The 16806-nt window shown below is 47.6% G+C and overlaps 2 protein-coding genes across 7 annotated transcripts in view; one reads left to right on the top strand and one right to left on the bottom strand.

The window, feature by feature from the left end:
• The window catches only part of LOC126534366 (cytochrome P450 3A12-like), a 65982-nt gene extending 55094 nt beyond the window's left edge, over positions 1-10888 (top strand). For 2 of the 6 annotated variants that reach the window (XM_055072829.2, XM_055072828.2), the window contains 4 exons: positions 51-326; positions 625-765; positions 9528-9693; positions 10664-10888. In XM_055072829.2, the coding sequence (XP_054928804.1) occupies positions 51-326; positions 625-765; positions 9528-9693; positions 10664-10744 (664 nt within the window). In that variant the 3' untranslated portion in view covers positions 10745-10888. Of the gene's footprint in view, positions 1-50; positions 327-624; positions 766-9527; positions 9694-10663 lie in introns of those variants that run through there. The other 4 variants (XM_050181645.3, XM_055072830.2, XM_055072833.2 and 1 more) reach the window with 4 other exon arrangements.
• Positions 9667-16806, bottom strand: part of LOC126534369 (uncharacterized) — a 110163-nt gene continuing 103023 nt past the window's right edge. The window contains exon 9 of the mRNA XM_055072835.1: positions 9667-9753. Within this exon, the coding sequence (XP_054928810.1) occupies positions 9689-9753 (65 nt within the window). The 3' untranslated portion in view covers positions 9667-9688. The remainder of the gene's footprint in view (positions 9754-16806) is intronic.

Here is a 16806-nt window from a genome sequence, read left to right as displayed (position 1 = left end):
TCTGTTGCTAATTCAAATCATTGCAGCGTTAAAGCACAAGTAAATTACAGGTTTGAGACGACAGCCACAGCTCTGGCTTATACAGCCTATCTTCTGGCGAGACACCCAAATATTCAAGGCCGCCTTCGAGAAGAAGTCATGGGCGTCCTGAAAAGAGATGTACGACATATTCATAATCATCTGTGGCATTTTTTTATTCGTCATGTGAGCCTAGCTGAAGAACATGTGATGTTTCAGGGAATTTTCACGTATGACAATGTTTTCAGCATGAAATACATGGAGCAAGTTATATCGGAATCGCTTCGATTTTATGCGCCTGTCACAGGGTGAGTATTGCCTTTACATAATAGCGCTGTTCTTTATTTGAAATGTAGTTATACAAAGCGCAATCTTTTGGCGCTCGTGATCATTTTATTTCTCTGTAATAACGCAAAGATATTCTGAAGATGCCAGTGTCCCACACTTAGCAACTTCCTGATTGATATTCGAACAAGTTATAAAATATTCTTTCCAGCACCTATATCATGCCATATTCTCATATCAGTGCAGCTAATTAACGTTCTTACCGCTTTCAGTTTGGTGAAGTTAAACAAATCACACAAGTTTATTATCTCTGCTCAACAGATTCGCAACAAGAGGATGTGCCGCAGACTACGTCTACGAGGGTATCAGTATACCTGCTGGAACCACCATCCTTATTCCCAACTACCACATGCACCATGACCTAGCTTTTTGGAAGCAACCCGAAATGTTCGATCCCGAAAGGTGATTATCCTTCTCCTATGTTAGTCACATGTGTTGCCCATGTGAGTCATCCGGGCGCATATTCGCCAAACCGACTTAGTGAATAACATTCGTAAGAGCTCATGCCAGGAACTCGTGATGTCTGAAAACGCATTGCCGAATGAGGGAAATACGAAGGTTTGCGAGCGAAGGCAATTATTAAAGCAACCTCCAGAGGCCGTTACTTGAGCTGTTCTCACAAAGGTAATTTGTCCGGCGTCATGATGAATTTGAATGTCTTATGAGAAGATCAAGCATATGGACATCTCTGTGAATGCTGTCACTGGTGTAACGCTCAGAACTTGTACTCTCTTGGGAAACTGAAGTTACTCGGGGTGGCTGACTGAACTTACGTGCAGCATTCCAGGGGTCATAGGACGTAAAACTTTTCCCATCTGCTTTCATACCAATTTTAGTACGTCAAACCCACGGAACCGCCGACAAAAGATGCAGGCCGAGACCCGCAGCCTTATTTGAACAGCCCAACCATAGGCTATTCTCGTGTACGGAATACTACCTTTGCTTGCTTTAAAAGCGAATACTGTTACCTCCATTGACAGGTTTTTCTGATCTAATCAGCTGACAATAGGCAAGATGCACGAAGAAATCGAGAGCGTTTCGGTGGGCCGGAGGTTCCGAAGTGAAAGTAGATAACCGGAGGAGGAAGGTGGTACCGGCATCTGCGATTGGCCCGCTTACCCTAGCCTAGGTTCCGGTAGCTGGTCGAAAATTGCGCCGGAATGCAACGTACCGTTACTAATGCTGCTAAAACGGATTCTTACCAAAGCAAAGTTGGCAGAGTGACGTCGCCTATTTTTGGGAATTTAAACTGCGCTATGGACGGGACCACGAAGTAGAAGACAGAACCAACGTTTGTCTGTCTTCTACTTCAGTGTCTCGTCCCTAGCGCATATTTAGTTCCTAAATTATGTCTTACCAAGTAGCCTCCCAACACACTCTCCTTGTTGTCGCGTACTTGCCGAAATGGCTCGACATTCTTATACTGCTAGGCGAAAGTTTTTATTATACTTAAGGGGGACGTTGCGATCACTAGAGTTAAAGAAGTGTCCCACTTTGGCTCTTCAATGTTTTCTTATAAACGTATACGAAAAAATCATTTCGCGTGGGAAACCAATGGCGAACAACATTGTGAGTACTTCGTGGGAGTGTTGGCGTGATTTTTAAAGGGTTGAAATTGCGTATTTTTCCGCGCTACGATGAGGATATTGACGTAGGCGTAGCCCGAGTGTGGCCTCGGCGTGGGCGGCCCGGTGAGCAGGACATGATGTCGACGCCGCCACCGCACGATTCGCAATCGGGTGGACCCAGCTTGGATGCTTCATGCTCACGGAAGCGTAGAAACGCCTAAAGTTGAAGAATAGACCTCGCAAATTGCAGATATCGCGGCGACCAAAGTGCGTTGAGGGGGTCGAAACGCCGAGTGAACACCGAGCTGCAGCCGCACACTACGAGGCACGTCGTTCGATGAAGGAAGCTCGAAGGAGGAAATCGCAAGTGAACTACCAACTGGATATTCAGGATGCAAGTGAGGACGAAAACGACGATCACAACGACGAAGACAACGGGCAGGACAACAGAATAATAGAATGGTCATTGTTCAGCAAGCAGAAACCAAACAGACAAGTTAAGCCTGTATACCTTAGCCTCGAGCGGGTATGCCAACCTCATTTCGCCCTCTCGATGACGCCACCTTACATGGTACACGTGCATGACATACGTAAGCAGGCGATAACAGCAGCTTTGAAGATTACGACAGAAAGTTAGGAACTTGCAGAATTGGCCATTTTCCACTACAACTCTATAGCAAACAGCATAAAGGTTACAGTCATGCATCAAGAACACGCGGAGTAGCTTGCGGCGCTGACACGACTGGATGGAAAGATGAGGGGTCGTGTTCGTACGTATGAAATGACGATTGAGAGAATGTCAACACAGAAGGTCGCAAACAGTCGGGGGGTCATGAAGGTGCATATCAGCCAGATCATGGAATATATCAAGGATCATTTGAGAAGCGAGACTCCAGGCACACCTGCTCGGGCAGACAAACATGCTGCTACTAACTCTTAACGCAGAATTTTCCCCAAAACAGGCTCGTATTCGACTATCACAAGGACGCACGAGTACAGACCATTACAGCCTTCTGTAATTGTCAATGATTGCGCCACATTGCCAAGTTTCGCCCTTCAGATGAAGTTTGCAAACAGTGTGGTAAAAACACCCCGAATTCAAGGAACGCAAACGAAGACCTGTTCTCTCTTGCATGCCCGAAAGAGTGTCATATATCGTGAAGTTCAGCTTACCCTAGCCGTGCACCGTAAGAGGCTAAGAAACTCGTGCAGAACATAGCAGAAGGTCAGAGGACAGTGACTTGGCCAGAAAAAGTACTGGTGGGAACACCCAAACAGCCCACGCTAGCCACTGAATATGAACAACCAATAAAAGAACTTCGAAAGGAATATGAGCAGTTGAGAACGATGCTGCAGGAAATACTCGCATGACTACTGACAAAGCAATAAGATGTGCCGTAGCCAACAACGCCACGCCAACGTAAATCCGAGATGCTGATATGCCGAGCAAAACGCGCGCGTTAGAGCAGTCGGGTCGGCCGATCAGTTAGTCCTAAAATCACGGCATACTTGCAAAAGTTGTAGTACACTGGAGCTGCAGAGACCCAGCGGAACCAGACACCGTCAGCGTCAAAACCACCCAGAACCCCTGATTCGGCCTATGCGCAAATTCTGAGCATACTAAGGCAGGAAAGACAACTTGAGACCTAGCGCCTCAAAAACAACTGATAGGAGGAATTCGAGACGGTAACGAATTCAATACAAGCACAAATCCAAGCAATATTCACGCAGATTCAGTGAAATATTGCAAAGCAACGTGATCAAACTGGAAGGCATAAGCAAGCAGATGAAAGATGACTGCAAGACCTATATGCATCGAGTGGAACTGTCAAAGTTTTAGGCAAACTGGATCCACACTAAAGGAGCAAATTAAAGAGTTCAAACCCCTTGTCGAGCTCCAATAGGATACTAGGAGACTGTGCAGTATTCGAGGTTACCGAACCTTTCAACAGGCTACAATACTACACCAGGGCAAAGGAAACTAACAAACACAAGGCTAAGCTGCTCTGTTAGACAGGATTGCACCGCAACTCAACTGCAAGTACCAGGTTTGTGTTATAATTTCAGAGAAATTGTGGCTGGAAAGCTGTGCCCGTGCAGCCACCGACCAATGGTTGCAGTCTGCGCGTACTACAGACTCCTAACGGACAAGAACTGGAATGACGCCTACCAAAGGCTCGGGAAGGTGCAGGCACAAGCCGGAGTCATTGGCATTTTAGTGGGGGGAGACTTTAATGCCAAGCACCAAAACTGGGGCTATGCCAAAGCTGACCCGAGAGGGCGCACACTAACGGCTTAATCAAAATATCAACTCTGGATTGATGCAACGTAGCAGAAACACGAACCCGCATAAGGCTACACGCGCCGCAAGTGTACACAACACCTGATTTGATACTAGCCACTCCAGAGCTCATAAACAATGGGAAGTTGAATCAACGATATGGGGAAGCGACCATTTACCAATAATCATCACGCTCAATTGCAAAACGTTCCCATAAAAGACGGAAACTGGGTTTTTACTGGAAATGTTTTGAGCGGCCAACGGGGCCAACGGCGACTCTTTTGCAGACTTCGAGCAATTCAGCGCTATGATCGCGGAGGCTAGGCCGGCTGCTAGAGAAACTGTTCGAGGCGATGGCACTATAACTGACTTGAATATGTCCCTTGCGAGCCTATGGCGGAAGGTCAACCGTTTGAGACAGCAATTCCGGTATAAGGCAAAGCTTCACAAAGATGGCATGCGTCCTAAACATCAACGTCGACTCAATATGGAATACCAACAACGTCTAGAAGCAGGCGCGTGGGAAGAAAGTACGTACGCGATGCTTGGCAAGGAACCCGGTCTAAAAAAGCTATGGCAGATTTTGTGGAGCCTGCTTCGCAGAAAGGAAGGCGTGCCTCTTCTCATGGAACTTGTTTTGCGAGAAAAACCTGCAGTGCTGGAAGACCGCGTCATCCACGCTTTCTTCCCGCTTGCTGCCCAAAGGCCTCCAGAACCGCTGCCTTCAGCCACAATAGATAACGCGAAAGTGTTGCTGCAAACACCCACTTGGTGAACTGGTAGCAGCCCTTGCACAAGCTAAAAGGAAGTCAGCTCCCGGGCACGATGGAGTGGCTTGGCAAAAACTCCGAAACCTCAGCAATGTAGCTCATGAACAGCTCCTAACCTTTGTCAATGAATCCTGGTAAGCAGGACAAGTGCCACATTCACTAATGCTATCTCTCAACTACCCGATACCATAGCCGGGCAAAGAACACCAAACCAACTGATCTGCCCCCATAGGTCTAACTTCAATTGTTTGCAAATTGGTAGACAGAATGCTAAACACCAGAATAAAGCAGCACATCGAATACGTCCAACTGAGTTTGCACCTTGCGCAGGTAGGTTTTCGGCCGAACATAGGCACACAGTGCTGCCTATGGTTACTCATCAGAGTGATCAATCGCAAGTCTTGCAAACAGATGCCTATTTGCTTCAATTAGATATGCGTAGCGCATTCGACAACGTCAAACAAGAGGTCTTGCTACAGGAATTGGCAGCCAGGTACCGTGGCCAAAAAGCATACAACAGGATCCGTAGCTTCATTCAAAGCACACCAATCCAGCTCCAGAGCAAGACACCGGGATGGAGTCCCAAGACATATTACATGAATAGGGCAGTAGCCCAGGGCTCCATCCATACACCTATGCTGTTCAATCTGGCCAAGGCATGGGTGGTTTAACGTCTTGAGTGAGACAATTCGGCGCTTTACTACTTAGGTTGTCGATATGACAATATGAACGCAAGCTTCAGAATATTTTGACGAGCAGAGCATGCAAACTGATGGCAAGCAGCCATCCTCAGCCTTACCGACACTCCAGATAACCTCGGACGGCAACTGTCGCCAGAGAATACGTAGAGAATCAACGTAGACGGAAAGAAAGCAACTACTGTGAGCAAGCAGATGACGTTACACATCGGCCAAAGCGATATTACGTCAACCAATGGACAAATGAAGAACCTGTGAGCACGCATTGCCAGCTGCAATAGAACCCAGCAATGGATTCGCATACTGAAGCAAAAATGGAGGCCGCTGTTGTACATGGTTCGACGAATATTAAGCAAGTATGGCGGAGCCCGTCGGAAAGCGCACCAAACGCTTGCAAAAGCAGTCGCGATCGGAGGAATTCTTTACAGGGCAGCCGTTTACGACTTCTCTGAGCGAGATTCCCGCAACATCGAAAAGTTAGTGTGCCTCCTTTTCTACGGTAGAGTGTATAAGCGCGACTGGACGAGGACGAAGAAAGAAACAGATACACAGACACAGCGCTTCACTTTTAACTATACATTTTATTTTCGTACGCATCGATAAATATATACCGTGCGAGCGGAAACAAACGTAACAGCAAAAAAGAACATTGAGTGGTACATTTCGTTCAACCGGAAACGTGTGCAAGGCAAGGGAAAAAAAGGAAAAACATGTATTACAATCGTCACAAAGACAAACCAAAGAATCGTATCTCCATTTCCGATAGTGACACCGAAGGCTTGCTTACGCACTTTTGCTCTAATTTTGCTATCTCGTAGGCCTCTACAATCTCCCTCGTCATCCTGCTATGAGCCTTATAGAGAAGGGAAGTGCTTTCAAACATGGGCTTGCAGGAACAATCTCGCCAGTGAATACCCAAATGACCCGAGATTACCTCAGTGATGTTATATTGATGCTCCTTTAATCTCTCGTTGATGCATCTGCCGGTTTGACCAATATACGTACTTCCGCATGAAAGTGGGATGGCATAGACAACGAATTATGAGTACAGGTTACAAATTGTTTGCGATGTTGGGTAGAACATGAGTGCCTTTTGTTATTTTCTGTGTTAACCTGCTATTTTCTGTGTAACCTTCGTCCTCGTCCAGTCGCGCTTATACACTCTACCATGGATTCTAACCAACTGGCCCGCCAACGTGTTTTAACCAAGATCCTTTTCTACGATCACTGGGCTACCGAAGCACACGAGGAAAGAGGACCTCTTTAAGCGCGTAGTGATACCACCCATATGAGACATAATCAATGAAACACGAATTCGAATGCGATGCCAGTTGCAAAACGCGACTCAAGGAAAACGGATCATGGCATGGGATAAAAAAGTCCACATGAGGCCAGAGCCCGGGGAAGCGATCATAATGCCACCACGGGAAACACTACAAATCATCCGTAGGCAACAACACGCCATCGCCAGACGAAACACGGAAGTTAGAAAAATCCTTCAAAAGAGATTGGGACTCCGAACTTCGAAGCACACCACTGGCATCTACATGGACGCTGCAAGTAGAAACGATGTAGCCAGCACGTCCTGGGTTAGCTCATGATTATATTAGGCACAGTGTGGCACTGACGAACGTAAGGGCCAGGACGCGGAGGTACGTAGCGCCCCGTTCATTGCTTTACTGCATTAGCTCATCTGCACCCCAACACAATCGCTCTCATACATATCAGCTTTGCAGGGGTCTAACCTTGCATGCAGAATTCTTAGTCATACAGGGAGCGGTCAACACCATTCCGATTGACATGGGGGACACTGTGGAGCAGAGTGTGGGGAATAACCATCGGATCCTTACTGACACATACGAAGCGGTGGCCGTATTGACGGCGCTTACGAGAGATGAAGCTAAGGCCAGCGACACCAGAAGAGAACTAAAGAGAATACAGGACAATGGTACAACTGTTGAAATCTTATGGACACAGGGTCACGCTGGCACAGATGGGGGAAACGCAGCTGCTGAAGCAGTTGCGGCACAAGTGGATGGGCTTGATTACACGCAGAGCACCCCACACTCCATTTCCTCTCCAAAGGCCGCGTGCCAAAATCGGTACCTAGAGAGAGATGTGGGCCCAAGGCTCTCCTAGCAGCGCATTCACGCATTACATTCACATCAAGATTAAAGCAGACAGCAAACAGAGACAATTAGAAGCTACAACCGTGCATGTGTTTGACGACAAAGGCGAGCTTCCTCACGCGGAAGAGGTTTTCTTGAACATGGTTATGGCCAACCCTGCATACCACACATACTTTGCAAATGGCACCAAATCACAGAAGCTACGACTGCGAACACTTACAACCGATACACACATTATCAGAAGTCACGCAGAGCAGATTTGCAATACCTGATTTGGAGCTACGCAGCTTTTCCATAAGGGAGCTCTGACATTCAACACTTACTGCACGAAGACATTAGAACCCTAGCAAACTGAATGCCAACTCACCTTGAAACAGAGAAAGCCATCACGACATATTGCAGACAAACTGGCCTGGCTCGTGCAGTGTAGGAGGAGTGGACGAGCCCATGTGAGAGCGATGGAACTGAACATGCACATAGTAATACCTGAGCCTGCATAAAGCGGAAGATCAAAGACAAAACTGAGATGAAGATGTGCCTCAGCAAATAATTTGGCAAATTAAATTCCTTTCAAACCTAATCCCCAACAACGGCCGATAGCCGCCCCATTCCTTAAAGCAGAGGCTTTATCAATTCGTTATACTGAAATAAATATATTCTGCAGGAGCTCCGAGTAGCTAGTGCCAGATCGATTGGCGTACTATTCTTTTCAGAACAGGGTAGTCTCGGGCTATTGCGCTGAAAATTCAGTTTTTTTAGCCGGATAAAGCATCTTTAATGCGTTGATGTCACTTGGACGTGGAGAGTTGACGCGGTTTTCTGAAGTCTCATGACAGAGAGGCCCAGGGGGGGCTGCCTGAAATTCTTTTGACCTAATAATACCGGAGGGCTATTGGTAAAAAAACAGTACCACCGGAATTAATGACTTTCCATAAGTTAAGACTAATTAGCTGTGACCAGTGTGTGTACGTCGTTCCCATAATTAATTTTCACAGTCCTTGTACCTTGTAACATGACCTGACACACATGCGAAGTGTCGGTGAGGCTAAATTTTTTTAATTATTCATGTAGCGCCGATTGGAGAAATGTTATAGAAACAATTTGTTATGTTTACTTTCCAGTGCTAGGGGTATTCAAAGCAATGAGCCTCGATTACTGCGCGTGTTATTGGGCGGAATGACTTCCAGAATAGATACTAATGTATATTTGTGCTACGGAAATTACACTCCGGACTTCATAGTTCCATTTGCCGTGCTGTTCGTGAGATTTACATGCGTTCTTGCTAAAAAAAAAAAACTACTTAAAGTAGTATATTGCAGCTAATAGTGATGTTGGACGTTTTATTTGTGAAGGCAGTTGGTAAATATTGAAGACAACTAACCTTCGAAACGATTTGTGAATGTGGCCACTTAAATAATAAATATCAAGAACTCTATTCACGAATTCAGACAGCCAGCTAATGGAAGAAAGCATTTCGTACCTAATTCGTCCCATTGAATGAAGCATACTCCATGCAATGTTTACGGAATGAAACTCAATGACAGCTTTTAAGGATGGTCGCTTTCAGCCGGTAAACTAGACATCGCTACTCGGAACGGTGTCTAGGGAAGAAGCATTTGTTTATTGAGTAAACCAACTAACATTACATCTGTCGAAAAGGTGCAGTCATTATCTAGTTTTCAATCACATTTGTACTCCTTGCCTCAAACTCTTTGCAGATTCAGTCCTGAAAACAAAGGCCAGGGAGATCTTGCAGCGTACCAACCTTTTGGTCAAGGCCCTCGGATGTGCGTAGGCATACGCTTCGCTCAGCTTGAGATGAGACTAACCTTGGCGAAGCTAATGGCGAAATACAAGCTCGTTCTGGACGACCGCCATCTTAAGGTGGATGCTTCCTCATGATATATTCGGCGCAGTTTGAAAATGAGAGCCAAACTTGGTTTTCTGTCAATTGGGAAGAATTAAGATATGATTATTAAGAACTGAAACATCTTAGGTATGAATACTGTTTATATGACTAAAATATCTGTATCCTCTACATAGTTGATACTTCTATGCCAACTTGAACTCCCGTGTATGGAATGCAACACAGAAATCGCGCGCAGTACAAACCCCGTCATATGTGTTTATTTCACGGGAACTGTTTTTCTTCTCAAACCTTTATCAGTTCGTTTACCGAGATAACCACCTCCGGGTTCAATGTATACAAGAGGTCCATTAGTAAATATTCTTGCCGTAAACTTCGCTGCCTGTATTGTGTCGTTATCACACTGAATAGAATTTTGTTATCTTACGAGGTATGTCTCTAGAGCCAACATTCGGCAAGGTGCCTTGTGTGTATCAGGCCGCTGACGCAAACGTGTCCCCACGCCAAGCGATAGACCTAGTTACATTGCTTGTTTCACCACTACACGCAGCGGTAGTCCAGTGGCTATGGCATTGGGCAGTTCAGCTCAATCTCCCGTGTTAAATCCCTGTCACGGGCGCCGCGTTTGGCGGCGACGAACTGCAAAAAAAAAAACACTCGTAAAATTGGATTTTGATGGAAGTAAAACAACCCAAGCGGTCAATGTCGTTGCGCGTTACTTCACTACGAATCTCTGCTATTAGCATTCACAGTTCAGGCATCCAAAATCGAACAATATCATTTAGTGAATGTTTTTTTTACTTCGCGTCCGCTGGCCCTTCATCTCAAGCTCCATGGAAATTTATCTCGTCTTCGAGGTTAAATATGCCAGAGGTTCAAAAAAATTCAGGCATCACTTGCATCAGCATTGCTCAATTTGTTCCATTTTGACCATCGTGGTTAAATGTGAAATCTGTGCTGTAATCCGCCCGCTGTTTATTGTTGCAGGAGAAAGAGTTGAAGGTTGAATCTACCTTCTTCTTGACCTACCCTAAGAATGGCATATGGCTCAAGCTTGAAAAAATATGAAGGTCAGACCATCATTTCCAGTGTACTCAAGGGATCATTCCACACCGATTATTTTGGAGACCTTTGTGCTTCATTACATTCTACTGGATTTCAGGAAATGTACTGGCCGCTTTATTTTAATAAACGTACAGGGCGTTATATTCATGCGTTTGCACTGTTATAATACTTCACGCGCTTTCCGAGCCCTGTCTGTCTGTCTGTCTGTCTGTCTGTCTGTCTGTCTGTCTGTCTGTCACATATAAGAGGGAAGATAAAATAAAATGGTAGACGAAGAAAGGTTTTAAGAAGACGACGAGGATGGCGTTAAGAATGACGTGGATTAACCGAAGACGAAAGAAGATAAAGAAGAAGTTCTCAGTGAGGTGACAAGAGATGATTGGTGGAGAAGTATCCGGTGAGATGGAAAGCGATGATTGGTGGGGAACAGAAGAAGACGAAGAGAAGGATTACGTGGACTAACAAGAAGACTATAAAAGGGCGAGGAAGGGCGAGACACGGGGGGGAAGAAGAAAGCAGCGGAGACTCGGCGGGTCAGGGACGGTTCGACCGGAAGAGAGCGACGCCGGCTACTGCTCCGGTGTGCTCGTGATCTACGGCTTTGCACCGCAGACTTCCTGCCGTTCCTGAGCCCGTCCCGGGAAGTCCACGGAGGACGCTACCACCTGCTACGGCCAGGGGTGTGTCTACCGCTGTTGCCACCCTTCCGGGTGATGCCCCAACGCCAACATCATCGGCCACACCTCCACGGGCGTTTGGCCCGGGAGTGTGTATGACGCAACCAACGACGCCTCCAGCGACGCCAGCCCTCGAACGTCGAACGCCACTCCGACGCCGGCTACGGGACCCGCACCACACCACATCCGCACCGAACCAGAAGTGAGCACGAACGCCAACCACTCTCAATAGAACGCTAGTGGCAGTGTTACCGGTTCGTGTGTACTGATAGTTTTTGTATCTTGTGTGTTAGTTTTATTAGGTTTGTGTGCTGCTGTTCGTGTCGCGTGGGTTGTATTAAATGTGCGTCTGTGTGGGTACACCTGTCGCCCCGTCCATTCTTTCGGCCAGAGTGTTCTCCGGAGGAGATCCGTGACGCTGTCTGTCTGTCTGTCTGTCTGTCTGTCTGTCTGTCTGTCGGTCGGTCGGTCGGTCGGTCGGTCGGTCGGTCTGTCGGTCGGTCGGTCTGTCGGTCTGTCTGTCTGTCTGTCCGTCTGTCTGATAATTTTATATCCTACCACGGTTACAGCGTATTACTTGGTCGAACGGGTAGCGCATCAGGCTGCTGTGCTGAGGGAATCGGGTTCGAAACAAAATTGTCGGAGCAACTATACGATGCGCATATACAGCAGAGGGCATGTTTCACTGCGACTTTGCTGGTATTCAATGAACCTCGTTGATGCAAACAGGGTTCAATGGTTATGTGGCAGTAGGTGTGTCCGCTCTTAAATGAATGCATTTCACGTCAACTTGGACAACTGTGTAGGTGCCACGGCGAATGTGCCACTCTGCAACGACCAAAAAATATCACCTAAACATAAACACAATCTCCGATGGTGAGTGTAACCAAGCCCACATCCCAAGGGTTCTTTAAGGACCACAAACCGACGCTTTAACCGGTTACGCCAGAAATTCGCTGGGCATGTGGCACATTTCACCGGACGTCTTTCGCGCCAGCCCTAAATGAAACTGCGCCATGTAGGAAGTGGGTATCTGCCGCTCTTAAATGAACCTCTTGCCATTTTGGTTCACTTGCTTTAAAATTAGAGGACGTAGACAGCACAGAAAATGATAGGCAATGCAAGTGAATGCTGGAACATTTCTGGAAAGCTATTTATTCCCTTTATTAAAGCAATATTGGGCTTGTAGGCGTAGGATTGTTGCAGTGATGATATGGTGATATTTAAGTAGTGATTGTTCTGTCATTATGCAATTCTTTATTCAATTGTTTTATCTCAAACCCATTTGTCGGACAACTTCAAGATAGCTGCTTCTGTCACGAAATATAACTTAGCGTTCTTAAGATTTGCATATTTGCGGCAGATATTTTTCTGCAATCGTGCTGCCCACATTAATGAAAAAAATGTTGTTTACTATGTATATATTTTAGCATCAGGTCAGTCTTCAGGGAGGTCACGCTCATCGCCCCCCCCCCCTCCTAGGACCACCACTTCATTCATAAAACCAAAACGCGCTCATAATCATTCCTTTGCAAACGTTCGATCGAATGGGATAACCTGCCTGCGTCAATATACAGGGTGTCCCACGTAACTTGAGCCAATATTTAAAAATGAAAGGCGCGTCGGAAGCGAATCAAACCGAACGCATGCTACTTGCACTGGGCTATAGTAACTCTGGTAATTTTTTCCCCATGACTAATTAATTAGGTTAATTACCCAACTTACCCAAGTGTGATGCGCAGATTTGCAGAGCACCTGCAGAAACCACCGACCGAGGTATTTCCTGTACGTTGCCTCTCATGCAGTCCTTTTTTTTCCGGCTTCCAAAAAACCTCGCGAAATATGAAAAGAAGAAAAACACTGGACGGAGCGGTTGCGCAGTGGTATCGTGCTGCTCTCAAGCGTGTGTTCGGTGAACAAGGTCGGCTCTCATTGGATGACGGCGCCAATGCATGCTGATGGCCGAGGTCGGTCAAGGAGATAAGGAACGCCCTGCTGCTTCCCCGTCGCCAGTCGCGATGAAGCCGACATTTATCATCAAACGCACGCATGAGGGTATCATGTTATCACTGCGCAGCCGCTGCGTCGCGTGGCATTTTTTTTTTCATATTTCGCAGGCTTTCTTTGCAACCTGGACAAAAGCAGTATGTGAGAAGTACGGGAAATAACTCGAGCGGTGGATTCTGAAGGTGCTCGACAAATCTGCGTATCATACCATTTTCGCAAAGACTCAATCGTCTACCTGGGCCATCGCATTGACAAAGACGGCTAGCATCCGCTTGAGAAGAACCTAGCAGCAATACGCGACTCGCCCCGGCCAACGAATGTGAGCGAACTGCGCTCGTTCTTGGGTCTGTTGACTTATCATCGGTTCTTGCCGCACATGTCAACGATGCTGGCGCCGTTGTATCTTTTGCGTGAAAAAGAGCATACATGGCACTGGGGAACGGCGCAGGAAAATTCATATCTCAAGGCTCAACAAACACTTCTGAGTTCGCCTGTTCTGACGTATTTCGATCCCAACCAACCAGTGCGTTTGGAATGTGATGCGTCACCTTCGGGCTTAGGTGCCGTAATCTCGCACCGAATTGGAAAATTGGATAAGCCCATTGCCTTCCGTTCACGCACGTTAACACATGCCGAAAATAATTATTCTCGGCTCGAGAAGGAAGCGCTCGCACTGGTATTTGGAGTAACAAAGTTTCGAGACTACCTGCTGGGCCGCGAGTATATATTGGTCACGGACCTTCAACCACTGGTGGGACTTCTACGAGAAGATCGACCTGTGCCCCTAATGGCGTCGGCACGTATTCAGAGATGGGCTCTATTTCTAAGCCAATATAGCTACCGCATAGAGTACAAGGCCGGCAAGGAAAACGCCAACGCGGACGCACTCAGCCGCTTGCCCGTGCCGATAACAGACGTTTGTCGATCGGGCACCTTACCAGAATACGTGTTGTCTTCAGAGACCCTTGACAGCTCGTTCGTGCCAGCGGATGCCATACGGGCGCTGACGAACGGAGATGAAAACCTTAGCGTTGTGCAGCACTTTGTACTGAATGGATGGCCTAAACGCTTGTCACCGTGTCACAATCACCTTCAACCTTATTTGTGCAGAAGACTGGAGCTGTCAAGCGTAGAAGGCCTGCTCTACTGGGGTCATCGCATCGTCGTACCCCGCAAAGCGCGAGTCTCCATGCTCGCTGAGCTACATCGGTCACACCAGGGTGCATCTGCGATGAAAAGACTGGCTCGGACGCTGTTCTGGTGGCCTGGGTTGGATGGTGAGATCGAAAGCATTGCACGTTCGTGCATCTCATGTGTACAAGCTCAGCCAATGCCCCATCGACAGGTTCCTATCTGTTGGCCAGAAACGGGAACCAAATGGTCAAGGCTTCACATTGATTACGCCGGACCAATAGAGGGACGCATGCTGTTGATAGTCGTCGACTGGCACACTAAATGTATCGAGGCACTTCCCGTCAGGTCGGCGACCACAGAAGTCACAATCGCGCGGCTTGGAGAATTGTTTGCGCGTTTTGGCTTGCCGCAAACAGTTGTATCAGATAATGGGCCTCAGTTTGCAAGTCACCAGTTTTCCCGGTTCATGACTGTCAACAACATAACTCATCTACGTAGTGCGCCGTACCACCCACAATCTAATGGTCTCGCAGAGCATGCGGTCCGCACAATAAAGGATGGCCTTCTTCAGCACTCGATGGTGAACGATCTCGAAACAAAACTAGCGCGAGTGCTCCTAGACTATCGACGTGCCCCACTACCGTGCGGCAAGTCTCCTTCAGAAATGCTGCTGAACGACCAAATTCGTTCGCGCTTGGATACTTGCGTTTCTTCTCTACCTCAAAGTTACTCGCAGCCTCCCAGATTCCAGTCCGGCGACCAGGTGTGGGTGCGCAACTTTGGCCAAGGGAAGCGTTGGCGTCCAGGCATCGTCAATAGCATAGAGGGCTCACGCCTTGTAACGGTCGACACTCCAGATGGCCTAGCCAGACGTCACTTCGACCAAATTTTCCGTCGCGTGCATGTGTCACCCGTGACCCCCAAAAGCGGAGGCTCCCGACTCTCTTCAACCTAGCCCGGACAACAAGAATCGGCCCACGTCAACGCTAGAAGCCCGGTGCAGCCTGGCCACTCCAGAAGCAAGTGGCGCTGCACCTGTTCGTCCCTCCCAACCGACGTCCCTCCCAGCCGAACAGGCTCTCTCCCCCAAGTCCGCCGGTCTTACGGACGTCTACCCGACAACGAAGACCCGTGCAAAGACTGCAGTTTTAAAAGAAAGGGAGAAGTGATATGAAGTGCTGTGCCACACGTGTCAAACATGATTCGTTCTTTTTATGTTACGTCATAGGCAAGCAGCCAATATATCTAGTGCGCTGTCGCTGAAATAACAGTGCGGTACGTGCTCTTGGATCGTCTCCGTCACTGTGCCACCCGCTACAACAGGTGCCTTGCCATGAATCTTGTTCAGCCACAATCGCCCTCATTGGCGTCGCCTCTTTGTGCGCTTTTCCTGGAAAAACATACCCAGGGAACTTTTTGCACCACCTTCGGACTTCTTGAGCCTTTGCAAGTTCACCTCTTCACGTAAAGTGAACTCTTTCTTTCTTATTTATTTCTGTGAGCACCTGACGGGCAGGAAATTCATTGATTTTGCTTGTTGAGCTGTTCCCAAGAGGACTACCTTCGGAAGCACCACGAATACACCTTCTTTATGGAACACCAGTAACGCGAACTTCGTTTTATTTTTCAAAACAGAGTATAGACCAACGAAGACATCTTTCAGAAGGCGTTGACTGTTTCATGTCCAGATGATTACATACTAACGCCCTCTTTCAGGTTTCTGACACCAATAAATTTTTGCAGAAAATAACTTAGTGCTACTTAGTGCTACTGATGATGGTGCTTCCTATACTAGTCTTAACGGAAAAGCTCAACAAGCATTATCAAAGAACTTCAAGGCCGTCATGACCTCATGGATAAAATTAGGGCAGTATGCTGTGGATCTTCGCAATCAGATGAACTTGCAAAGCCTGAAGACCGTAAGTGTTGCAAAAAAGGACGTCCTGGATCTTTTAGAGCGCAACTATTTGGCGGCCGCTCCTGCGTTTCGCGTCGCCGTCGCCGTTGCGCCTCGCTGTATAACCGTCTCCGTAGCCGGGGCCAGCACGCTGTTGCAGCTGCGCGCGCACCTGGCGCCATCTCTCGCGCACGGCGCGAGCCTCTCTCTGTTCTCTCCTAATTCAATGCCACCCCTGTACGGCGGCAATTAGAGCGCCGGCTAGGTGGCGGCTGATCGCGATGTGCTGCTGCCCAAGCGTAAACGCATAGCCTCCGCCTTTCGCTCCCCCCTTCCCCCCCGTCATCCGT

Source organism: Dermacentor andersoni, chromosome 7 (genome assembly GCF_023375885.2).
Source record: "Dermacentor andersoni chromosome 7, qqDerAnde1_hic_scaffold, whole genome shotgun sequence".
Taxonomy (NCBI): Eukaryota; Metazoa; Arthropoda; class Arachnida; order Ixodida; family Ixodidae; genus Dermacentor; species Dermacentor andersoni.
The sequence above is the reverse complement of the archived record's forward strand: the minus strand, read 5'-3'. Positions and strand labels throughout refer to the sequence as shown.